This window comes from Dermacentor silvarum, chromosome 8 (assembly GCF_013339745.2).
Source record: "Dermacentor silvarum isolate Dsil-2018 chromosome 8, BIME_Dsil_1.4, whole genome shotgun sequence".
Lineage (NCBI taxonomy): Eukaryota > Metazoa > Arthropoda > Arachnida > Ixodida > Ixodidae > Dermacentor > Dermacentor silvarum.
In genome coordinates this window covers 70,890,424-70,917,458 of record NC_051161.1, presented here as the reverse complement: position 1 = coordinate 70,917,458, position 27,035 = coordinate 70,890,424, and the positions used below count along the sequence as shown (strand labels likewise).

General features: G+C 48.5%; 1 protein-coding gene across 2 annotated transcripts; it reads left to right on the top strand.

Annotated features, from left to right (window-relative positions):
• The first annotated feature begins 483 nt into the window (after nt 1-483).
• LOC119461416 (uncharacterized) lies at nt 484-26,929 on the top strand. 2 transcript variants are annotated; one of them, XM_037722712.2, is made up of 7 exons: nt 484-659; nt 17,413-17,490; nt 19,425-19,847; nt 21,672-21,968; nt 22,610-22,920; nt 24,002-24,229; nt 26,609-26,929. In XM_037722712.2, the coding sequence occupies exons 1-7, from the start codon at nt 645-647 to the stop codon at nt 26,727-26,729; spliced, it is 1,473 nt and encodes a 490-aa protein (XP_037578640.1). In that variant the 5' UTR covers nt 484-644; the 3' UTR covers nt 26,730-26,929. The 2 variants fall into 2 exon arrangements, with proteins under 2 accessions (XP_037578640.1, XP_037578639.1); XM_037722711.2 differs by having other exon boundaries at nt 485-659; nt 19,383-19,847.
• Nucleotides 26,930-27,035: the final 106 nt, after the last annotated feature.

The window sequence follows — 27,035 nt, the reverse complement described above, 5'->3', positions numbered from 1 at the left end:
TAACGAGGCTATTTTATTGCCTTGCAATATTAGGAATGTTATCTCTTGGAATATTAGGACCGTATTAATCAACCAATCACTTATGGTAATCGCTTATACTCTCGCTCTACCTGTGTTTGCGTGGCGGCACCGCTGAAAGCCCGGCTATTAAGTCGTCAGGCGAAGGAAGGTTAACAGAAACAGGAATCCCATCAAGTCCAATTAACGAGCGGAGCCTCAGACTGCCATTAGCGCTGAGGAAACGCCCGCACTTGAGAAAGTGTACGTCTGCGGGCGGGCGGGGAATTCGTCCCGACAATCGTCGTCATCGCGGCCGCGATGACACGGCAGTAGTTGCGGCCGAGCGAGGGTGGTGTACTCGCACAGGCAGGCAGGATTCAGTGTGGTTTTCCGACCCTCCCCTTACCTTTTGCTACCGAAGGCCACTCTCGTATAAGGAGCGTGAGCGCGCGGCGGGGGGGACGCCCGCGCTCTTGACGCCGACTCAGAGCGTGTTGGCGTGTCCCAAAGGCGTCGGGGCGACCGTTGGGACAAGAGACACTCCTCTGACTGGCTCACTCGAGTCCACGGCAGCGCGCACGATCGGCGCGCAGGATTTCAGAAAGCGCGCGGGGCTCGATCGACGACGAGCAACGACGGCCACCATGCGAGAAGACAGGGTGAGTCGTAATTCCGGGACACCGGCTCCATGTATAGCCCGTTGCGACGCTGGTCCTGTAGACATGCACTTCGACGAATATTCTCGTGGGATTCCCTGCGCGTTGCCATGCATATACGGCTTCAATAATTTCCAATGCCTTCAATTCAATTCCTTCATTTTTATTCGATGATTTCCGATCGTTTCTCCGAAACGGTTCGGTGGGTTTTTCCGGAACGATTGCATCAAATATTAATCCCGAATATTGTCCCGTTGTCGATCGCGACGGTGAAGAATAAGACACTGCCAAGAGCTGAGGACTTGCCTAAGAATCAGGGCCCGTATTCACAAAAGTTTCTTACGCTAGTAGAGTTCGTAAGAACAAGAACAGTCCAGTAGCGACAGCAAACATATCATTATTGAAGGCCGCCAACCAATCAGAAAACCTTCTTACGAACAAAAACCTTTGTGAATTCGGCTCCAGAATTTTAATTTAGGACTTCGGTTTTTTTTAACAAACATTGCCGAAAATCAGTAAGTTTCAAAAAGATAGAATCATGAAGTTTGAAAATCCTTAACTCAGCACCAAAAATAATAATTCGAAGTTCTGTAAAGTGCATCTGCTGGAGCGTCTAAATAGGTCAAATTCCATATACGAACTTAAAACTTACGCGAAAATGTTAAATGCTAATGAAGGTTTTGGAGAAGCTCTACTCACAAATTAGCGCCATACTTGAGAGTGGGATACAATACATTTTTTTTTCATCTTTAGGTGTAATAATAGGTGCCGATTACAAAATTCTGATATTATATTCTACTGCAGAGTTACGAAGTTTTAAACTTCGTGCTTGAGCTTTTTCAAATTTTGCTATTTTCAAGGATTTCTTTAAACATATTGATGGCATCAACTTGAAGATTAAGTTAATACACTTACTAGATTCTGATTTCTTTCTTTTAGATACAACAAATATCATCAATTTTCCGGTGCAGAGGTAGGCTAGAAAAACGACTTCTTCCTTCCCGCGTATTTCTATACGAACTCCCGAGCTGAAGCCGCACATCTCGAGCTACTTTCGTTTTTACGTCCTTTCTGTCTTTGTTCATTTTTCTTTTTTTGCGATGGCGATTACATGGACGCTCGAGGTGTACTCGCGCCATCGGTCTAGTCGTCGTCATGCTGTCACGACGTCAACGGCGCATGCGTCACCCGCACGCCTAGGGTTAAAAACTCTCCAGGGAACCGAGAGACGCGCGGTGCATTTGGCTGCAAAAACGAGGAAGTCAAGTCCTCGTGCTCCGCTCAATCGACTCTGCAGCGCAGCCAAGACCGCAGTGTGCCTCCCACTGCTGTAATGAGCGTTGTAGGCACAAACACTAGCGGTGCTGCTGAACAGAACCGACAGCGGCGGCGCTCCTCATCGCGTCAGCATTGTGAGACGCCTGATTGCTGCCAGGGCGCTGTCTCTGATGCGCAAGAGAAGTTTGCATGCGTGACATGCAGCACCAGCATGTCGCCACCGCGTATATTCTGAGGACACCGCCTGAGGAACTCCAGCGCAACGCTGTAAACCTTGCTATCGCTCTCAATGCTTCGCGGTTCGAACAAAACTGCATATTTCCTTTTCCCGTGTTTTCCTGTGGTGCTACAACGGTTCACTGGCTATGACTGTATTAGATCGCTGAGTTGGTAGATGAAATTTTTAGTTGCGGCAATAAGCCCCCCTCCCCTCCCCACATAGAGCACACAAGACTGTCTTTCGTGCAATGAGGCTTTTTTTTCCTTTAAAACCAACGCTGATCTTCATTTTAAACCACCGAATTTACTTAGCGATTCGGTGGCGGAGACTAAATTAGAGTATCCATACGGAAACAATGGGTTGTACGATGTAAAAATACATGCCAAATCAAATGTGCTCCTAATAATTTCCTTGACAATAAAATATTTCCTTTGAAAATATGAGTCTGCGCGACCTCATGGCGTTTTTTTTTCTTTCTTTGACCACTTACGTCGTAACGGTGCTGCCTCGATTCATCATTATCGTCAGACTCTTTCACATCCACAGCAGGACGGTCCCTCCCATCGATCTGTAATAGCCCATTGTCTCGCCGCATCAGACTCCTCCCTACGCTTTCTTGCTTTTTACAGCGTAAGCTGTTATGGACTCATTCCAATAGCCACTCCGGTTCGCGATGGTGTCCGCCGCCGCCGGTGAAGGTAACCGATATTGCCGGAAATGCGAGAAAAAGTACCCGATCCCCTCCAGGAAAGAACCCAGGCCCGCTGCGCAGGAGTCGGATACTTTACCACTGAGCCACGCAAGCGCTTACTATCAGGCAGCGGGAAAATACCCTATAAACGCGCCCTAGGCAGGCGCGCAGGCGCAGACGACCCGAGCCTCCGCCAGTATGGTGGCGCCATCTAGGTAAGGTGCCTGCAAACGCCGCTTGCGCAGGCGCAGACGTCGAGATGCGATTCAGACGAGGCGCGCAATCAACGCGATCCCGAGCTGCCGAAGCCTCCGCCAGTATGGTGGTGCCATCTAGTTAAGGTGCCTGCAAACGCAGCATGCCCGATATGCGCGTTGCATATAGCAATTGCATGATGCATGTAACTGGAAGTGGTTTACTCAAGCAAGCTAGGTGACTATTTGTCACCAGCCCGTTTTGAAGATTCTAATAAACAATCATGATCATGATCATCAACAACAACAACGTACCATGCCACCAGTCAAGGGATGTGAGATGTGCGCCACGTATTCTGGATACCTCTTCGGTACACGTTATGGCGTCTCCTCGCAAGGTACGAATCGCTGCTGAAGAAGCGAATCGTACAGCTACGTGAGCGGCTACAACTAGGCATCATCAGGCTCAGGAGCCTGCTGTGCAGAGAGCATTACAAGCCGCAGCTCGCCGTCGACGCCGGGCTTACAGTTCAGCTCGTTCTCGTCAAAACGAGGCGAAGAGACTTTGCCGCGAAGGTCCTCGTGTATACGTGGTGCCGAAATTGGAAGTATACCCTTCAAGCAGATTTCTGGTCTTCCGCCGGCGTTGCCGTCGTCGTCGCCACCGCCACCGCCGTGAGGTTCCGTATGAAGTGGAAGGGCGATAAAATCGTCGCCGCGCGCCGTATGTGCGAGTGAAAGTGCGCGGGGGACGCGCTCTTACACGGAGAGCGAACGTACGGCGGTGAGCAAACGCGACTTCTTCCGTTGCGCGAAAGGCCGTGGCGGCATGGGAGAGAGGGAGGGGGTGACGCTGTGCGGCGGCACTAAATGCGTATATTGCAACCGGGCGCAAGGGGAACTGGCGACGCAATCTTCCACGCGAAAGGATGAAAGCGGGAAGGCAGCGTGGGAGAAAGGGGGAGGGGGTGCTTCTACTCTTCTAACAACTGCGTACTTTGCGCCGGTGCGGGCTGTCGCGCACCGCATCTTGAGAGCGATCTCCAGACGGCTCTGACCTTTGTATGCGCTGTGCTTTCGCCGCTCAGTTTCCGTTGAAGCGATAGACCACACGAACCTTCCCTCGCTGCGGCGGCCGCGCTTGTTCACGCCACCGCTTTGACAGTGGTTGTCTGCGGTCATCGAGTGTGATCTATTCATGTTTGCTTGTGCGCGCTGACGCCACGCTTTTTAATTCATTTAGTAAGCTAATGTGTCCAAGTTTATGCAGCCGATAAACTACTATCCCCACTCCATATAGCTCTCTACTAATTTGCTATCGCAATTAATGCTTCTCCTTTCGGGTGAAACTGCGACATTTTTTTACTAGACCATCCTCAGCCGTCCTCGAGTGCGTTGTTTCTCCCTTGCCACCTATTCTGCTTCACTAATAGGCTCCTAGTTATCTTTTCTACAAATTACACGACTTGATCAATTCCACTACTTCCTCTTAATGTCAACTAGAATATGCGCTACACTGGTGTTATTTCTCTCTTATCCACACCATCGACGTTTTAGCACTTAGCTTTACGGGTACCATTTCCAATTGTGTCACTCGATCGTTACGCGGCCCTCAGTTTCTTTGTGAGATTTTTGTTAACAGCGCTGCGGCCAATTACTTTAACTGTGCGGCGTAATAACTATAGATGCTACCCTTTTGCGCGCAGCGGAAGTCATTTCACGCATTCCTGCGGTATACTCTTTATCCGTAACACGCGTTGTTCAAAACTTATGTATACAGTGCTCAGTCGCAGGCAGTGAGCAACAGCTTCGATGTGTGTTGCGAGGGTCGCAACACACATTACCTAATGAATCAACCAATGACATGTACTCAGAATTATACCAGTATTTGTGAGTAGGACGTTTACCAAATTTACACGAACAACTTACCACTTTCACGAGAACTAAACTAATACGCCATATTTCGTCAACGTATAGATTCAAAAGATAGTGTGCAGAAGTACGATTTTTATGTTTGGTGCTGAGCTATGTGCAGTAAGAAACTTTCAACCTTTTTTTTTTCACTATGTGTATCGACTTTCGGTAATTTATTCCAAACAAACACTTAAAAAAAACGAATTATTGCACTAGTCGTACACTTCAGCCTCCTTTTTTAAATGGCAACAAATTTGACCAAATTGGTTCAGCTGGTGCCCGATGAAGCGCTTGCACGCTTCACTTCACGCTCAGAGAGAGAGGTCATAATGTAAAAGTAGGGAGGTAGCCTAGTAGGCTACCTTCAATTGGGGAAAGGGAAAAGGAGACATAAATAAGAGAAGGAAGAGAGAAGCTCGGACTTTGCCCTATACACACACAGTCAAGCATTCATCACAACCGGTCATAGAGGCTGGTGCTTTTCAAGAACCGTAGCATCGCTTTCGTGGCTTTATACATCGCAGATGCACGGGGACACGGTCCAAATATCATCTCTTCCTGTGAAAGGCATGTAGTCTAAGTGTCCTAAAGCTGTCCGAAGGGCAATCCTCTCAAAGTTGGGTGGTCAATCAGGAGATGTTCTATCGTTTCTTCTGTGCCACATGTTTTACAGTTGGCACTATCGGCTAGCCTAAATTACGAATGCGTAAACTTTCGTGCAAGAAAGTCCTTGTGGCAGGCGGTACGGTAACGTTTCTTCCCGACGAGTAAAACCAGGTGAAAGTTGTCATATCATATCCGGGTCCCTGGCCTATATCGGCGTCGGTTGTTGTACTCCGGTGTATTCCATTACCAACTTTTCGTATATTATAATTACATGGAATAGACGGGGCATGCGGGAGATGGAAATTCAAGACGATGAGCAACACGAGAACAAGGGGCGAGCAGGAGCCAACGTTTCGACAAGTGGACTTGTCTCCTTCAAGGCGACGTATACGTTGGCTCCTGCTCTCACCTTGTTGTCCTGTTGCTCAATTACATGGACTGTGCTTCGAGTGGCCAGTCGCGCGGCAAGTTTGCGTGCACTCGCGGGCTTCTTTAACGCTCGAAAAAAAAAATTATGTAGCACGTATTGAGCAAGAGAAAGCTGTATCGGGAGTTTTTCAGGTTGCTCTACAATTTTCTAATTGGCACTTTTAATCTAAGTATAATAATTGAGGAGTTGATTAATTAATCAAGACTAATTACGCCATTAGGCACAATGCAAACAAAAATAATCTGAGTAGCTCCAAGCGACGGAAAACAATATTACCTTAGTTCTGTCCGCTACGTGGCATCTGCATATTTTTTAATCTTGGTGCATGATAGTGGGGACACCATGAATATAACGCATGGTACGAGCATGCGACATGACCATGCCAGGGCTTATTGTGGCTTGAGCCAGTGCATGGTTTATTATTATTATTATTATTATTATTATTATTATTATTATTATTATTATTATTATTATTATTATTATTATTATTATTATTATTATTATTGTTTTTTGTTCTTTTTTGAGAATGAGTAGAATGAAAATAACTTTTTTCCTTCTTCTTTTTCGACCTTGTTCAATCCGTCCTCTCCGACGTACTCCCCCGTTTTACGGAAACTGTGTCCTCACAAATAGCCGTCGGACTGTTCTTACGCGATCGCTCTGGATATTACTGCTTTGCAGGGCAAACATGCCATGCCAAAGCACCAAACTTATTTTTAGCATCCGCATTTACCAAAACGCACCGATCGCTTTGTTGAGCCGCACCATCGGCCTCATTAAGGAGGCTAACGTAGACATCGCATAGTGAGGTTAAGTCTACTAGACTTGAAAAGCGTGATAAAGATGCCGGTGGCTGACACCAGTTTTTCGTAACAATTAACGCTTAGACGTTTCGAGATTTCATTGTGTTGGCCGTACACTAGCACTCTTATACTTTATAGTTCCCACGCCAAGCAACGAGATAGTGAGAATATTTACCAATTCACGCTGGCAATTTACAGACCCCGGCTTTCCGCGTTGAGTAAAAACCGATGAAACTAAAATAGGTCACAACACATACACACACCGCGGCTGATGATGCACCTGGCATGTTTGCGCAGCCAAGCGAAATATTTGCATACTATTGTTACTGCGGCGCCGAAAGGCTACACTGTGGTTCTGCGACGCCCTCGCGTGAACTAAAATCGCGCAAGTTTCACGGAGAACGAGCTAAAACATCTTCAAATTGTGCCGCAGCACGCGATGGCAGCAGTGAGATAATGGTTGTGAAGAGGAAGAGGCGCTATTTTCTGCAACCCTTTAGGATACCGCCACATATTCAAGCAGCGCCGCGCCGACTTGGACAAGCCAGAGAGGAGGAAAGGCTAGCTGCGTATCCTTTCCTCCTCGCCCGATAAAATATGTATATATATATATATATATATATATATATATATATATATATATATATGTGTGTGTGTGTGTGTGTGTGTGTGTGTGTGTGTGTGTGTGTGTGTGTGTGTGAAAAATACGAAATGATAAAGATGGGGATATTAACCAGAACGGTAAATCCGTTTTCGTACCCTACACTGGGGTACGGGGGAAGAGGAGGTAAAAATAGTATTTGTTCAGCGACTTCCATGATGCGGCTGTCGATAATGGTATCTCGCACTCTGCGAGCATCCGAGAATACTCGAGAATCCCGCAATTAGAGCACTGCACGGGCTCGGGCTTACCCGAAAGCCCGGGCCCGGCCCGGCCCGTGGGCCGGGTCGGGCCGGGTAGAGCAGTTTTTTCACGGGCTCGGGCCGGGCTCGGGCACGGCGTGTGCTTTTTGACCCGGACCCGGGCCGGGCTCAGGTTTTTTGACGCGGGCCCGGGCCGGGCTCGGGCTTTCTGCGAGTTATTCTCGGGCTTCTCAACTCTGAAAAACATGTATTTTTCGGACTCGGGCCGGGTTCGGGCTGGTTTCGAGCCGGGCTCGAGCCGGGCTCGGGCCGGGCTCGGGCTTAGGGTAAAGGGGTGGCGGGCCGGGCCGGGCGGGTAACGTAGATTATTTCCGGGCCCGGGCCGGGCCCGGGTCTCGCCATAAAAGTTTTGATCGGGCTCGGGCGGGCCACCCAATGTAAAAACGGGCCCGGGCCGGGCCCGGGCCGCAAAAATCGGCCCGTGCAGTGCTCTACCCGCAATACCCTGTCAACTATAGGTCGGCGGTTCAAGCGGTGGTCGAAGTTCCCAAAATGGGTCCAAGTTCACAATTTCTTTGGTTCGTAAGTGATGCTTGAAATTGGCCAGATGCCATCGCTAATAATATGGCCAGCGTCAGAGTAAGCGGGAATTCGCTCTTATGAACCATTCTAGCGTAAGGAAGTTTTGTGAATACGAGATCAGGAAGCTGAGCTATACTGGTGTTTCGAGTAGCATGTGTCGCCGACTCTACCAATACCGAGACGCACGGCATTAAACGCATCACCCCCTTCGCCCCTTCTTCGCTTGCCCTGCTTGGTAACCACATCACCGACCAATCACTGGTGCTCAAACTCGCTCCAGCTCACCCGCTGCCTCCCCGCGCTCTCGTACTCGACACCCAACATCACGCTTATCTGGACAATCATCACGCAACCGTTGATTTTACGTGACACGAACAGTGATGTATAACCCAGATAGGGCAGTCATGAATAGCAGCACCGGAGTGTCCGGAGTTATTTAGAAGGGGACCGATGCAGGCGTGCGGGAGCGTCCATTTGGTCACCCACCAGCGGGCCGCTGCCAAGGTCGTCCAGCGGTCGTGGTCCGGTAAATTGAAGGAGAGAGAGCGAAACGCGCCTTCAAATAGGAGGCCGCCGTTATGCGCTTGCCGTTATTTCGTGCCCGGCTCTCGAGTCTGAAGTCAGTCGCCTGGTCTCACCGTATGCTTTTGCTTTGGTTCTGTTTCGCCAAGTTGCCTGGGAACGACGGAAGCGTGACCTTGTTGTGTTGCGGTAGATTTTGTTTGCACGTGCAAGAAGTAACGCGCATTAGCGAGCAATCGCCATCTTGGCAAGCGGGCAGGAAAAGAGCCACAGAGAGAACTGACGCGGTCTATGCGTAGGCAGACGCCAGATAATGGTGTAAAAAAATAAAAATAAACACGCCTCGTTGACACTGCACCACAGCCTCAGATATCCGAATATTATTATGTGTAAAAATAAAGAAACGACTTGAAGGTAGGCGGGGAACTTCCGCCTGGCGGTACACAGCAACTCCCCCCCCTATATATATATATATATATATATATATATATATATATATATATATATATATATGCGATAGGAAAGGGAAGCAAAATGGGAATAGGAAGAAACACAGACGAGGTGAAGTAAAACAGCGCGAAGCACAACTGTAGAGTACCACTCAAGACACACATGAAGATCACACTCGGATGTGTCGTGAAATAAACAGGGGAGAGCAGCAGGGGAGGAGGAGAAGGTTATTATTATTATTATTATTATTATTATTATTATTATTATTATTATTATTAGTAGTAGTAGTAGTAGTAGTAGTAGTAGTAGCAGCAGCAGCAGCAGGATATACAGTCTAAATCCTTGTCTATTGACCTCGCAAACTAAAGAAATATCAAAGGGAATAAATTGTCGGTTATCGGCTATGTTTCAAGCAGAGCGATCAACACTTTTGCGTTCTTGTGCACTTTTGCATACATCAATATCCAGGCAGTTCCATGGCATTCTAACCACACCTACACCCGTACTTCCAAACTCAATCTTTTTTTAGCAAAAACATAACGAGTCCAAAAAAGAACTTCGCACCCAGTTCTTGTCTTATCAGTTATTTGTCTAGCCTATATTCCAAACAATGCGTGCATTTCGACAGATACAAAGAAATCCCGGATGGATGGATGGAAAATTTTATTGAGTGATAGTAAGATTCGCGGTGAGTCCTCGAAGATCGGATGCTCTTGGTCTTGCGGTAGGCGGGGCTCAGTTCAGGGCTCCGCTCGCCGTCGCCATCCTGCGTGCCCTGTCAATCAGGCTAAGCTAATCGTCCAAAGCCTCGCTGGCCAGCAGCGACCCGGGATCCTACACAGCTTCGCCGCAAAGCGCCGTAGGCGCCGACGTTGTAGGGCTGTACCGTTCAACGGTGCATGGACGGCTTGCACCTGGAACTACATGATAGAGGTTCATCAGAGAAGTGGAGCGCGCTTGGCTGTAAAAAAATCACAGCATATCCACGGGGTGAATGATGATGAGCGGGCGAAGCTCCGGAGGGAATCATCGGACCTCCCGCTTAAGGGGACGCTAGCACAAACGCCTTAGAAACGTGTAGTACTCTCTAGTAAGGGGGAGCGGCCACAGCGTCTTACGCAGCCATTTACACATGCCGGAACGTGCACCGCGTTTGCCGACGCCATCACATGACTGCTGAGAGACTATACCCCTCCGTATTCACAAACGCTCCTCGACTTGAACTTGACTTGCCACCGCCTTGGGCAGCGCGTTCGAAACGCGTTGAAGGTAAGGCGGAGAGGCCACAGCGTCTTACACCAGCTTCTTACACGGGCCGTAACGCGCTAGCACAAACGCGTTAGAAGCGCGCTAGAAACGCGGCCTTTCGTTAATGTTGGGTATTTACTGCCATCGTGGTGCGTGTGTCTATGTGCGCTTCGTGGCGTAGTGGGCTAATGCCGCGCGCACGGAAGCGAGGGGTCCCTGGTTCGATTCCGCGCTACGAACACAACTTTCGGAATTTTTTTTTTCATAAAACGCCGGAAGCGTTCTCCGGAAGCCGGAAGCTGGCTTCCGGGACCGGAAGCGGAACCGGAAGTGGAAGTCGGCTTCCGGTTATACTATACGTATACATATATATGTATATATGGGTATACATACATATACGGACACACAACGCCATCTATTGAGCAATTCATAAAACTAGACGCGGCTACCTACTACGACGGGGACGAACGGGTGCCGCTATAAGGAGCTTCGCCCCTAAAACGATGAAGCGAAGTCGACGAACCTTCAACGCTACGCTCAGTCGCATCGGTGCCGGAGCCAGCAGGGCAGCAGCGTTGTGCTCACCCATACTATATAAACACACTAGAGTTCCTGCCGAGCTGCTGTGTGTATGCACTGCTCTCCAAGCGAAATAAGCAGTGAATGTCAAGCTAACGTTATCCAATCGGCTCTGGCGTCTTATTAACACCGACGGTTTTCCGGAGTTCTCATCTCAAGCACCATCTTTAGGTGCAACGTCCCTATAAGCGTTGCCATTGTTACCATTTCACCACCGTTGTGGGCGCTGTTTGCTGCGCAGCAGTAGGGAGCCTACGTGCAAGCGCTGTTTTAGCAGTCATGTATCATGCTGCATCGTGGCAACATGTCCCTTGCGTGTATGTTCGGAGCACCGTCCTAGGAGTTCGAGCCCGTCAATGCTTCACTGCTCATGCCTCAAATGCAATTTTTGTTTCCTTCGAAACGTAATTATTAAGATGATAAACTTAAAGGTTATCTTGCAAACCCGTAACCCGGCTAGACAACACCTTCTTTGCGCAGTTCTTTAGCCGTTAACATGTATTTTTTGTTTCTGCCATCCCGTTCTACCGGCTCCACATTGGAGGTCGTTCCCGATAAGCTATTGTAGTACTTTATTAAGAGTGCTCACACCCTTTGCCGTCGTTTTTGAGCCGTGAGCGTCGCATTTAGGAGGAAGCTTTAGCTCAGACCCAACTCTGATGTGGCCTATTCAAATAGATGTAGAACGCAGAAGCGCTTTTCAGAGGCAACCCCTGGACCAACTTTAATGAGGTCTGTTGCGTTTCAGAGAGAAAGTTAAATTGTAGTCACTGTGGGAAGTGAAATTTCAATTTAGGGCCCCGTGTCGCCGAAAATCCGGCATCGGAGTCTGCATGGGCGCTCGCGGCCGAGAAAATAATTCCCAACCACGCCACAGCATTATATCATTAATGTTGCTCATACCTTGCTTTGCATTCTTGGCAAAGCTATTCGTCAGAATTTTGAGAATGACCATCCACAAACAAATGTCGTGAAACAAAACACCCACCGCGCATGCCTTTTATGGTAAATCTCAGACTGAAGCATTAAAAGTGCGAACCTAATACGGAAACCTGAAATGATGTAATTTCTTTGGCGCGGTTGTGCACTATCTCCGGGATCGGCCCACGCAAGGGGCCGCGTTTCCACCAGAAAGCTCGCCTACGTGCATAGCGTTCGCCGCCAGTGTTTGTCAGTAACCATTACGGTTGCATAAGCTGCAGTCGTCGGGAACCATGAGTAACCGCCAGGGATCTTTGAATGTTATCGCGTTCCACTCTTAAAAGCGAAGCTTAAGCGTCCTCCCAATTTTTAAAAAGAAGTTACTGAAATTCGAAAGTTCGAAAAAAATAGCAGGGAGTTTGCAAGTTTATAGCTCTGCATCAAGAACAGCTATCGTGGTTTTGTAAACGGCATTCATTAGATCATTCAAAGCGCCCAAAATCATTTGTATCAATTGATAGCTTACGTCAACTCGTTAAGTTGCATTCAAGGGTTCCGCAAAAGCTGTATTTCCAACTTACACAATTTTTTAAGATTTATGTGTAATATATATATATATATATATATATATATATATATATATATATATATATATAGAAAAATCAGAAGCACAACTTCGCGGTTATCTTAGGTTTATTATATACATATATATATATAGACCGCTTTAGATGTACTTTTAGATGCAATGCACCGAATTGTGATATCTGTGTCGGCCTTTCGCGCGAGGGAAGAAGTCGCGTTTTCTCTCTCTCTATATATATATGGTGATTGTAAAGGAGGAAAGAGACGCCTAATTCTGCAGCCCTTCAGGGAACGCGCGTTTGCTCTCCGCCGTGCGTTCGTTCCCCGTGAAAGAGCGCGTCCCTCGCGCCCTTTCACTCGCACTTACAGCGTATACGGCGCGCGGCGACGATTTCATCGCCGTTGGACTCTATACGGAACCTCACGGCGACGGTGAGAAGAAGGAGAGATGCCTTTGGCTTATGTGTGTCAGTTTTGTGAATATTTTAATGCTTGTTTTAAGAGAAAACTGTGCCTTAAAAATACATGCGACCGCGTGCTTAGAAACACTTCACCCATCGGTGTCGTGAAGTTGTATTCTACGTTTTTTTCCGGGCGTTGAATAGTCTCCGAAGCACCATAGAACAGCAAAAGAAAACAAAAGAGCACCTAATACTATGGAAGGCCATCTTACCATGGGCGTCAGAAGGGCATGGTATCTAACACCCATGGTAAGACGGTAAGCCATTTGTCAGCAATTTGTCATGGTAAGACATTTGTCAGAAGCGTCTGATAATTAATCATCTGCCTTCTTAATGATTTACAGGTCATACTTATCAGTGTGGTTGTACACGAGCATTTGGACATAAACATTCACTGCCCGGCGGCGCTTACAGGCACAGCTGACTCATTAGGACTTGTTTTAAAGATTGTTAGCATTATTATTATTATTATTATTATTATTATTATTATTATTATTATTATTATTATTATTATTATTATTATTATTATTATTATTATTATTATTATTATTATTATTATTATTATTACCATCCTCATCAACATCAACGAGGTGATGCATGATCTCGTACGTAAAGAAATACGGCTGGAAGCCTCTCCGAACCAGCAATATTCGAAGCGATTCGCGACAAAAGCCGCATTCGCGAGTGTCGTCGTTTGTGTGCGGACCCCACGCACTACAACCGTGGGCGAAAGGGTTGCGCTCGGGAGAAAGAACACCACCGGCTGCCACCACCGCCGTCTCCCGTCGCAGACCCCGGCCGACTTCAATCCGTCTCTTTTTTCAAACCCCCGCGACTTATTTTCCTTCCGCCACTCTCGCCAACTCCCGCGTCCCGCCGCTGCGTCGCCTGCTGCAACGACGTCACTCGCTCGCATCCGGCCCAGATTAACGATTCACGAACCCACACACCCGCGTACGCGCGGCCGCTAGCGCACGCACTGGGAACGCGAAGCGGCACGGCACGGTGTTCGCCCACGACGCAGAGCGTAGTCGGGGGGTGGTCACACTTTGCCGCCGCGCTGCCGCAGCCCGCTGCGTCGCTATTTATCGCAGCTCCACGATCGGGACACCTTTGGAGCCCCGCTCCGGCGTCCTTGAAAAGCGTGACGAGGTTGTATGGATGAAGGTGTGCGTGAGAAAGGAGAGAAAGGAGAGTGCTTTAAATAGCTCACGTCCTATAGTGAAAAAAAGGGCGTAAAGTGTGACCGGTGTATGGGTGTGAAGCACGAGGGCGCGGAATGGAGGGACCCCCAAAAAGGCCCTTACGGGAGAGGACGCAGCGATGATGACGCTGAGACCCACGCAACACGGTGTACGCACCCGATGTATCTATCTGGTGCCCGTGACGCTCAAGGTTTCGGTTCATTCACGCCTTCTTTTGCACGGCGAGAAGAGTATCACTCTATATATATAGTGGGGTTCACAGAAAGAGACATGTATAGGCCCGTGTCACACCTGTACATATTACGTAAGTTGCACCAGCGGCCGTTCTTTGCTCGGCTTGGAATCAACCTGTATAGGAACAGCGATATCGAGATTACGCTACGGCGAAGGAGAAATTAAAAGTTCGCGTTCTCAGCCGGAAAGCTTCGATCGTGGTGAGAAAGAATGGATGTCGGAGGAAGAGTTCATATTGGGTCCGCGCGTACGTTGTTGAAGAGCGCGTAAGAGAGCGTTTGAATATGTATCGGTGTGACGCAGTGCTCAGACACACTTCGCAGTATCAATAGCAACTGCACGCTACCACATTGCTGTGTTGGCCACGACGATCTCATGTTTACTGCAACCATCGCTCCATGTTAGCATTAGGAATGTCAGAGTGGAAAAAAGGTGTATGCGTGTGAAGTGCGGGAAGCCGGTCACGTGGTAGAGATGGAGAGGAGATGGGAAAGCGGAAGGCGGTCTGCTCCGAACCACCGTGGCACTTCGCTCCTCGAAAAGGTAGGACGTGTGTCGCGTGAGCTCCTGAACAACACTTCGCAATGTGGTGAACGCCGCTTAACTCATGGATCCGGGGATTAAAAGAGATGCGACATAATGCTAACGCATTTCTTTCAAATTCACCGTTAAATCGTCGCTGAATTTTTCGTTATTCATTCATCCTCATTTATTTCTTACTATCTTCTTGTTCTGTTTATTCTAAACGGGATGGTCGAGATGAAACTCTAGGACGATACGAGACACAACATAGGAGGCATACACGAGAATGGGCCTCGTGCGATTTCGTAAAATAGCGCTGAATTTCAAGTGGGCGTTAACATCATTGGACACTGTGTTACGACTGCGACTTTCATACGTCATTCTGTTTGTTTCGCCCCTCGACTGGCTGAGGGCGTCGTGCTCGTTCGGCTTGCATTGATAACTTCTTCCAACAGCTGTCGCGTACGAAGACTTTGATTACGACACAGTTTAAGCCCATTCGTTTTTCGCCACACAAACGCATGGCGTCCGCATTGACAAACTCGTCCGATAAATGACTGCATACGTTGCCACGTGTATTCCAAAGCAAGGCGCATTACCAGCGAAGGTACTAAATACAAGTAATCTCAAAGCCAAAAACGAAGCCATTACAGAACGACGCCCTCAGCCAGTCGAGGGGCGAAACAAACAGAATGACGTGTGAAAGTCACAGTCGTAACACAATGTCCAATGTCCAACGCCCACCTGAGACTCAGCGCTATTTTACGAAATCGCACGAGGCCCATTCTCGTTCTAGAAGTAAAACGAAAATGTGCCATGATGTTCGTTTCGTAAACTAGGCAGGTGAATGCACAAACTGCAGATGATGGGCCTCAACGGGACATGTCGTGGTATAGCGTGCCGTGTTACAAGCTCACAGTGATTCAAGCACCTGCCCATTATAAAGTCAGTCACAACAATTGTACGAATTGACTGGCAATGAAGTCAGAGAAAACACAGGGAGAGCTAACTGTTATAGTTCACGTGAAATGCATAAATAATTAAGTAGAGGGAAATGAGAGTGGACGAGAAGATGGCGTGCCGCACGTTGGAGCCGAACCCACTTTTTTCCGCATTACGCGTGCGTAGTTGTATCAATTAGGCTACCGCCGAGGCGACCCCTCCCCCGCTTTCTTGGGTGCTTGTGCATACTAAAGAAGCCTTGGGTGTGTTGGGCAGCGCCAATCCCGGCCGAGGCGGCGACTGCAGATGTAGAATATCCTTTTTAACCGCAGGAGATCATGGGACCAGGCGACTGGTCAATAGACCCTATAGTATGGTACCTCACGTCACCAAATTCGAGGCGCTCGCCGTGCGACGGAGATAAATATGGGGATCCAAGGGGCTTACTCATACACCCAGATTCGTTCCGGAGGTTCTATACGAACTGTGCAGTGTTTAGAACACGTTTCAGTGTTGAACAATGTGAGACCGAACTGTGTAAAAAAAAAAATCTGTGCGTAGGGCAAGGCGAGGTAAAGTAAGAAAGTAAGAAATGAAGAAGAAAAGACAGAAAAAAATAGAAAGCGAAGGAGGAAAACGAGCGGCGAACTAGTTAGCTAGATTTTGTTAACATTACCACACCACCGAAGCAACAACGGCACACGGATGAATTGATATCCTTGACCGAATTTTTTTCCGCATTAATTTTTAATGTAAATGTTTGCCAGTGATGGCTTCAGTTACAGGTGCTCTGGAATGTCGTCGGAGATCAAAGCTTAAACGCTCACACGTTAAAATATTCCGAATACAACGGAAAACATTAAAATGCTTTCACTGCGCAGATAGAGTTCAACAAAACTCGCTTGTATTTCCGCCGCATTATCAAACTTTCTTTTTGCGACGAAATGAATAAGCGAGTCAAACGGCATACTATAATAAAGATGCTGGGATAGTACGAGCTCTTAGAGCATACCAAATGACTTGTAACTGAAACATTTTGACTGTATATACGGCAGCACTCCTGAACAGTGTGGAGAAAGCTTCGTACACAGTAAATATTTCTGCACGTGTAGTGCTAGTTTGACCCATGGATAACATGCTCACCCTTAATCTCCTAAGATTCTAAGGCCGATCAAGGGCATAATCCATTTGCAAGTCGGTTCTTAGTACGGTTAGGGTATGTTACGAACGTGAAAAATCAATTTTAGTGAACAACTGCCCCGTTAGATGCCAGAAACAGGACCTCCACGCACGAGGACTAAGTAACCATGTCTGTATGTTTGAAATATGGTAAAAACTGCTATTGTTTGCATAAACATAGAGGTGAAGGTGCAGCATCGTGCTGTGGGTTGCCACACTTGAGCTGCATCATGCTTCCCCCTCCTTCGCTCCCCCCCCCCCCCCCCCCCCAGCACACACACACGGGCTCGAACATTTTGGGGCTGCGACGAGCTTTGTTTTCATTGCAGCTGATCCTCGTGGCCGCTTTCCTGCTGCTGCAAAGCGGTCTGGAGCCGGCGACAGCCCAGAACAATCATGGAAGCACGGTGAGTGGATAGTGACTCCAACCCTTCCAAGCCAATTCCCGCACACCAATCACCCGCTTACGCCAAATCACGAACAGGCCGCACTTTGTGCGGACGTTCAGCTGCCTTAACTTTTGGTAGGTCGCATTAGGCGATAGACACGCGGGGTGTAACCGTGCGTACCATAAGGCAGGTCTTTCTCAGTCACGATTTTTTTTTTTAGTGCAAAATTTGAGAGAAAAAAAAAAAAGAACACGCATTGCGTTTGCGCCGCTCTTCAGTAGATAAATGAACGAGCTATTCCCATCATGACCTCTGCGCACTCCTCCGAGAGCCTGTTACCTGTCCCCGCTTATTCTCTACCTCACCTCAAGAAACATTTCCACCGTCTCCTACTCTCTAACAACATCGCGATTCTGGTGAAGCACTGCAATTACCGTCGGCGAAAATGCCTGACCGGTGTTTTTAACTTCGAATCCTGTTTTTCGTGTGAAAATGACCACTGGTATATGATGAAAAGTTGGACGAATTTGGATATACGTACCTGGCTTTCGTATAAAGACAGCGCAGAAAGGAGGAAAAGGTCAGGCGGATAAGCGCTGTCCCGCAGTGCTTTGCTATTTGCACGGGAAACGCATGTGCTATTCGTGCACCAGGGTACGTCAGCCCCGATCTCAAACAGAGTATGCACGTATAGTTATCTGCGGCAAGCATCGTAGCCGCTTCTAGCAGAAGGGTGTCGGGCACAGACGCTTGCATGCATTCACAGGTGACAAATAACTTGAGCATAACTTCACGGATATAAACCTCTTTGCCTAACACCAGTATAGGAGACCCATACCAATAATGTTCGCATTTATTTGGGACCATCTGTATCCACCCGAACTTGGTTCATAGTGATCGTATGGGAAGCGTTATGACGGCATGTTGCTTGTTCAGGACTGAACTTAGCGAGAGATTGATAATTGTGGACCTAAATATGGCTAATCGGTGCGCAATTAGTGCGCAATCAACTTTAGAAGCTAATGAATATATATATATATATATATATATATATATATATATATATATATATATATATCGGACGAGAGAGAGAGAGTGATCGTGAAGAAAGGGGCGCTATTTCCTGCAACCCTGCAGGGAGTACGGCTCAGCCCTTTCTAATGCATATAGCATGCGCAACCTGTTAAAGTTGCTTGCGATTAGAAAGGTACGCGTGCTGCGGCGCTGACCGCAGTGTCGCCATAAACCGAGTACAGATACAAAGGGAGAGAGAGAGAGAAATGAGCACTCAGTGCACAAATTTCGTTCTCTCAGCTGTGGAATTCAACACCATTATCTATCCAAGCACAATGAGAAAATTGCTCTACCGAAGTAAATGTCTATGCGAAATCTTTTCACCGGTGATCAACGAAAGGTAACACGCATTGGTTGACGCTGCGCACCCGGATATCCCCGTCCACCCCAACCACATAACGTAGATGCGAGAAGGACGATTGTACCGGGCAGCTTTGTCGCGAGCTACAGCTGCGCTCGACATGAGTATGCTCGAAGCCGACAGAGGATGTTCTGCAGTAAATGATTTGTCAATGACTTATAGGGTAGGCCTTGTTACAATCCGTACGCTGAAAACTCACACGGCGGTGGTGATCGATTAGAGGTAGCGTTTAGGGCGTATCGCGAAAGTTCACCCCTGCACCAAGAAAGAAGTGCCACTAACCGCCCTTCTCCCCTTTGCCTCGCGATACCTGCACTAGATCACACTGCCGCCTGTAACCAGCACCCAAACCTCCCCACTGTAATCCCTAACCGACGGCTACTGAAAGATGAATATCAGTACGAGAAGAGCAGCCGAAACCAGGCGCGTGGTCTTTTCCCTCTCTCTCCCCTGCGTCGTGCGTGTGCCGCACCAGCCCGGGCAGTTCCTGACCGAGCAGGCGTCCATGCCCTACCAGTTCTCGTACTTCGCCGGCGGACACGACGGCAGCCACTCGCGGCACGAGACGCGCGACGCCAACGGCCGCGTCTCGGGACACTACACGCTGGCCACGGACGAAGGCTCGCAGCGGGTCGTCTGCTACGTGGCCGACGAGCACGGGTTCCGGGCCTGGGTCGACACCAACGAGCAGGGCACCGACAACCAGGACCCCGCCGACGTCAGCGTCCGCTCCACGGCGCCCGGCACGGCGGGAGTGCCGCGCGGACCAATCAAGGGCGTCTGCGGCAGCCCCCCGCCCCCGGCGGGTCCTCCGGCCCAGACCCAGATCCTGGTGACGTCGCCGCCCGTCGTCATACCGGCGCCAGTACGCAAGCCCGCCTACGTGCCACCGCCGGCCGTCCATCATGAGGAGGTCATCGTGCCTCCTCCGGTTGTCAAGGTGAGAGATCCAGCCGGCAGCTTATTAAGGCTCGTCGTTCAGTCGACCTTCAAAGTCTTTGTGAGCGAAAACGCCTTGACAACACGGAAGGTACAAAAACTATCATCATCAATGGCTCATACCCCTGTAAGCAAGCAAGATGAATGATAGATATGGTTGATAAAGCGAATTAAAACCGACGATAAAGCGAAACAAGTGGATGGATCAGGCGAGTTAAAGGCAATATAATGACTAAGCGATTTAAGAGGATGACTAAGCGAATTAGACTAGTCGAATTAAGAGGATGAGTAAGCGAATTAAGAGCTATGGCTCGGCGAAGTAAAACTAAGCGAATTAAGGGGGATTACTAAGCGGAGGATGACTAAGCGAAGTAGACTAAGTGATTTAAGGAGGACGTGTACGTCACGTGTCCGTCTGTAATGCATCGGTACTTGGGCTTTCGCCTTCAAGTCGTCTTAGGGAAAACATAGGAGACCCTGTCAATTTTATTCATTGATGCGTTAGCATTAGGAGTGTCCAAGTGGAAAAAAGTGCGTTGCATCAATAAAGCTTTCAATACAAACGACATCGTGCGTACTGAGCTGAGCTACGTACGGTTACCTCCGCGATACATTTTGCCCTTGCCTTGCGCCTAGGCCTGTGGGGCCGCATTGTAACATCGTAGAGCCCTTGAGCAACTTCTAACAGCTGAAGCTGCCACGGCGGCGAATTCACGTCGGGTGCGGTGGACGCCTCGCGAGAAATATATTTCCATTTTAACAAGTTCTCCACGATTCTTATCAGCATGGTGAAATTGGAGATCCGAATGAGCAATGCGTCGGTTGATGACCGCGAATGCTTTGTTTAGAGCTATTACTCTCTCTGGGGATAATCGGTGACAGTAAGCAAGTAAGAACACTAAAAAATGAAGACTGGTAGAGCGAACATAGCAAATCTTCATTTTGCAGCAACTCACCGTTACTTGAAGATACCCGTGCGTGCTTATAGCTTTGATATCGGCAGATTTTATTCATGAGTTTCATTGCTTATAGCGTAGCACGGCAACTGCACAAAAGTCCTTGCTATACAAATTTATCCACAGGGTTAAATATTCTGAAGGAACGCTTTCCTTAGGAGAAACATGCTATTGCAAGACATTCGATCAGTTCTGACTACCAAGACTTTGTTATTTTCTTTTACCGAGGGCCGAAGTATACGGGTAGACGCGCAAGAAATCCCGAATCCTGTTCTCGACAAAATACGCCCATCTCGGTGGGAAATCAGACCCGTGACCTCGCAATAAACATCAGAACACCAGAACCCCTGAGCCACCATTACCGGGCAGTTCTTGAAACAGGCAGTTCTCCACTCTGTACAGCCTTCCCGGTAACTGATTGCAATTTACGAAATATTGCAACAAATGAGGCATGGACGGCGGCAGTAGCATTTGTAAACACGCCTTGTGGTGGTTCGTTCAACCACAATAAGCTAGAAAAGTTTCTGCGCTTTATGCTCTTCTCATCTGTGGAAATTGAAAGAATCACATTACAATCGTGAATAGGTTGCTGCCGACGCCTTTGCACCAGCAGCTCAGTTCAACGTATCCATTATCAACAATAGTATTATGCGTTCTGGTTCCACTCAACGTCGTAAGACGGCGCCCCTACCAACACTGCAGATCACGCGTCTTCGTCTCGTCTCCAGTATCCCGGTACTTCGTAAATTGGTAACACTTACGCGGACAAGCTAAAGATACGGGTCGTGTGCATACTACCGGACAGTTGAGCGGTAAGTTATTTCTAACGCCAACGTCACTGCAACCCTCCCCTATCCCCGTCGTCGCAGGTGTACCCTCCCCCCGTGCAGCAAGTCGTGGTGACGCCGCCGCCGCGCAGGGTGTCCTACGTACCCCCCGAGCCGCCGACGTACGTCGAGCCACCCCCCGTGCGGACCTACGTGCGCAAGGTGGTCGTCAAAAAGCCCATCAACAGCTACCACGTGCCTCCACCCGAACCGGTAAAGACCTACTATGTGCATCCGCCGCAGCCAGCCAAGACCTACTACGTCCCTCCACCGCAACCTGCCAAGACCTACTACGTTCCTCCGCCATCTCCACCAAAGACCTACTACGTTCCATCTCAGGTACGTGCCCTGTCTCTTCTTTAACTAAGAATATAAGACACCTAGTATAGTTCATCTGCTTAAGCAACCGCAAGATTCTCCGTTAACCGGAAAATGTTACTTACGTAGTACGTACATCGAATCACTCAGAGGTGGAGAGACAAAGAAAACTACTCAAAAACGGGATTTTTTAGTATGAATGAGTGGAGGGCAACGCCTCCTGGAGCGGGCATACGTATAGTAATATGTATGCCTCTCTCAATCAGGACACACGGGTTATTCCGCGACAGGTGGTGGAGCCATCACTCGGCGTTGCCCGGTGGCCTCCGTTTCCGGGAGTCCTCGAGCCAAATGGTTAAACAGTCTGAAGTTCACCTACTAGGGAAACAACGCTGAAGATTCGCCAAGGCAAGGCGGAAGCGCCTTTTGTCGTCCACCTCGTCTTGTCCTGTCTCGCGCGCTGTTCGCATAATGCTCATTGGAGTGTTCCCATAACTTCAGTGATCTGACGAGAACCAGCGCATTCAGCACGACACCACCGAAGGCCCCGCTAAGTTCGCGATAAGTTTGGTCTATATGCGATCCAAGTGGGGCTCTTTGCACTTCTCATTCCCGCTTACACTCTACCGCCTTTTCTCACGATGATGCCGATGTGTGCGCAGGCCGTGGTGGTGGAGCCTCCGCGCCGACGTCCGCCGCCGACTCGCCGCGTGTCGTACCAGCCGGCACGCGAGGAAGTGCTGCCCCCTTCGCGGCCAACGTACTACGACACACCGCCGACGCCGCCCAGGCCTGCGGCCGTGCAGGAAGTGTACGTGCCTTCCAGACCCGTGTACCGCGGCTCCTCGTGCTCGGGCTACTGCGGACCTAAGGTGACGGCACGCGTCGAGCCGCGGCCGGAGCCTCCTTCGTACGTCAAGACACGCCAGGACGTCAGCTACTCGGTCAGGAGGGGACCCTACGTTGCACCAAGGTATCTATATGTCTAACCATCCTGCGACCGACGCAGTGTCACTAGAAAGCCGACCTTTATCAGTCGCCCTTTTTTGTCCTTTACCTGATTGCGATAGCACGTTGTACTTAGTGTTTGCACCGGTTGTTGACGCGTCTTGTCTGAAGCCACTGGTGCGTCATGTGTGCCTCCAAGATCTGTAATTAAGAAAAATGTTACTTACGACCGCTACTTATATACTGACTGTTTCTATTGATTCGTGTCATCTTCTCTGAAGCCTCTCGTGTGTCATGTAAAATCGTGCAAGGAAAAAAAAAACGAAAAGGCGGAAATAGACACAAATGTTCGCACTGAAGTCTCGGTGGCAAAACTGGTCATGGCGCCAGAATACCATGCCGTCGGAAAGCAAGAGATTCAAGACGGTGTGCAGTTCTGCGCCTTGCTATATGGTGGGAGTTCGCCATAATGCAGATGAAGTGGCAATGGATGAGTAAGACGAACGTCAGCGGCACCACGTACAAGGGAGACCAGATTTTGCCATCGCAAGTCCTTTCAATTGCGTTTTATACTGACAGGAGAGCGTTTCTTTTTATGTGTTAAGTAGTCATTATCAAACTGATTTCGCGTATATCTACTTTCGAGAAGATTACGCTACCAAACGGAAGCATTTATCGATCAGACTGTTCGCTCCAAGAAATAATTGCTTTAAATATTCTCATTTTCCAAAAACAATAATTTGATAGAATAATATTTTAGAAGAAACTGATACAATATTCGTTGTCATGTTCTGAATTGCAGCTTGCATCGCGATCTTTTCCGACGTGTGTTTTCTTTCTTTTTGTTTTTTTATCTCAGTTTAAATAACATAAATTTGCAGTCAATTGGGTTTGCTTAATGCTTGTTGTGGTGCTTGTACCATTCTGCAAATATATGGTGTAAGATCGGAGAGTGTCAAGGGAAAGTATATATTTTTTTTTGGTTGCACTAAACATGCCCTAGAATTACAGAAACATCTTAAAAGTCCTACGGCAGTGCGTACCGGACATTCTCACCTCGAGATCCTGGAAAAATAAGTTTAATTAAACGCGGTCGCCCTTCGCAGGTACGAACCGTGGACCCAGTCGTCGTACAAGACGTACCGCGCGTACAACGAGCCGTCGGAGCCGTGGCGTCCCAAGGGCGACGTCCCGATCGGCGTCTCGTACAAGATGAGCATCTCCCGGGGTCCCGGAGGCCCCTACCCGTGGCAGGAGGAAGTGGTCAGCCGGCCCGGTCCTTATTACCGGCACGCGCAGCCGTCGACGCCGCCCTCGGGACCGCACTACTACAGGTCAGACGAAGACGACTCCCTTTGTCGAGTAGCCGCTCTCTATATCAGCGCTAATAGTCGATTTGACCAAGCCAACCGCGCCATGCCCCTGAACGCCTTTGGCCGCACTCGCTCCTGGGCCTTGCGAATATAACAGTGTTGGTGAACAGAAAAAGAGAAGGCGGGGATGTTAACCAGAAAATCTTTTATTTGGCTGTCGTACGCTGGGATCAAGGGCAGCAGGGAAGTATATAGAAAAAAGAAAAAAGGAGGCAGTTATAATGTGCGCTGTAAACGCTTGCACAAGCTCGCACTCGCCCGTCGTTTTGCAAAAGTGCCTCCCCTGCCTTCTGGACCGATGAGCAGCGCGTACGGTGTTTCAGTAGCGTCTGCCGGTGCGGTCAGTGGATGATCGTTTGGTCGCCGCAATCCATTGAATATTGATTGTCTTTGCATGCAAAACAGGGAAAAGTGGCCCGACAGATTGTCTGCGGTCTCTTCGCAGCCGCAGACATCACACGCAGCACTGTCAACCATTTCAATTAGTGCTGAATAAGCTCTCGTCAAAGGGGAAATTAAAAGTATCTCAAGCAGGTAATTCACGTAAACGTGATGCCACAAACTTGTCCATTCTTCGTCTTCGCCAGAGATTCCCCGTCCGCACTACTTCGATCGAGAGCCATAGATACTCTGTATTCGAAGTGCTGGTAATTGGAAGATTTTGGTGAAGCTATCCTTAGCTGTTATACCGCAAGTCTGCTCTTACCGACAAATCCGTGTTCTTACACCCAACAAGTTGTGAACAGCAAAACTGTCGCCCAGGTGTGCTTTCCAATTGAACAACACAAAAAGAAGTTTGAAATCTACTCGTGCATTGCCACGGACGCTTACTTGGGACCACAAGGGTGGCAAGTCGGGCTAGTTGGCTGAAGTTGATTTTAAAGACATCTTAAAGGGCACCGGAACACATACAAAACTTTACAGAAAAGCAGACAGCGCAGCGCTTCGCTCACATCTGAAACTTTTTATTGAATACAAAAGCTGTAGTCTGTGTTCCGGTGCGCTTCAAGATCTGTTCAACATAAACCATTAGGGGCGAATGCGAATATATCAAACCAAAGTAAAGTGAACTAACCTCTATATCGAACACGTGAAACGTACTCAGCGGTGCTCATATATGTGAAATAATCCCTTCATTTAGCGAACAGGACATTGATTATATCGAACTCGGGGTGTCCGTTTGGGGACTCGGGGTTTCGCCCGATGCTTCAGGAGTCAGGACGTACTTTCTGCGGGGGATGTGATGAGCCCCGGTTAAGCGATACATCCACTTCGTAAGTTATGATTTTTTGTAGCTGCACGATGTCCCGGTGCATTTTAAAATAGATATTGCGAGAGCAGGCAAGAGAATGACGTTTTGAGGACGCACAGGGGGGGGTCCCTATCTCACAGGATTGACGGGTACAAGTTAGCGGCGCAAAATTGAGGCCTCTGGCTGATAAATCCATGCGAGAAGCACCGAGGCATGGTGCCTAGAGTTCACAAATAAACAGAACAAGAATATTGTTTTGCTAATTAAACTGATAACTGAGCATAACGTGCATAGTTATCGGGCGTTCTGTCGTCTCTGTCTTTTTTTTACGAACCACTATAAAGAGCTAATGTAGGTCAAGACAGATGATTTGATTAGGGATGAAACGCTCCCTATATGCTCGTCCTACAGGTAATGGAGGTTTGGAAAGCAAGAGAGAACGAGAAAAAGCGAGATAATGTGGTATCGCCGCGATCACATTCCCGCACAACTCTTCATGACGTCGCGTATTTTTACAGCCTTTGTTCAGGGCTGGTGCATAAATAAATTAGGATCACACTGATTTGAAATTCAACAGTGACTAAACCCAGCCATTTTTGTGAAGTCTACCTGCATAGAAACGGCAGAAAAACGCGAAGATACCGGGAAATTATATATATATATATATATATATATATATATATATATCACTAGAAAGCTTTAACTTGTTCGCAAACTTCTTACCGGGCTACAGTAGCGGCACCTTAGAACGATTTGTCCAACTAGACTGCGTTTGAATAATTTTTGTATCGCGTGAGCGTTTTCGTCTATGCAAAATCATGAAAGGACTGCATCCTTAACGATTATGCCGATCCGGTAACCTGGTATTCCGAAAAGGCTGCTACGTTTACGGACAAGATAAATCTCCCATGGTTTGGGCGCGCAAGGACTTGGCATGCAACCTCTCGGTTAAAACGTTCCCTTATCTGCGCATCCAATGAATGATCTAGCTGCCATGCAGCCAAAGTTCATTCAACTCGTTCCTTTGACCCCGCTTCAAGTTAGAGCTCCGACGTATGCGCTAAACTCTAATCATCTGGCACGTGCAGGCCCGCTGAATCTGCGCCCGAGCCGGTCTACCCGTCACGATCCCAGGGAGGCTACGCCAAGAACGACCTGCAAGACGACGACGACGACACGTACGACTTCAAGAGGCCCAGCTACGGCTGAGCGCCCTCGAACTAACGCAGGGCCCCGACTGGCGACTCGGCAAGGCAGGATCTCTCGCGAACCAGGCAGCTATACCTACTCTACCCTTCCTCCCTATTTCAACAGCTTTGTCAATAAAAGAAAACACGCTTCTTCTATGTCGTTGGACAGCCGTCATGTACACTCGCAACGCTGTACTTACAAGCTGTGTTCCATCGCAATTGTGTGTCCTCCGTGTGTGTGCTGTCCGTGGAACTTTTTATACCATACCACCAGTGCTGCATATTTTGGGAGACGCGGCGTGCTACACGCGACTGTGTGTCGTCA

Coding starts and splice junctions, on each gene's coding strand:
- LOC119461416 (XM_037722711.2), top strand. Junction 19,848..21,671: donor TGCCTCCTCCGGTTGTCAAG/GTGAGAGATCCA, acceptor CCGTCGTCGCAG/GTGTACCCTCCCCCCGTGCA. Junction 24,230..26,608: donor TCGGGACCGCACTACTACAG/GTCAGACGAAGA, acceptor TGGCACGTGCAG/GCCCGCTGAATCTGCGCCCG.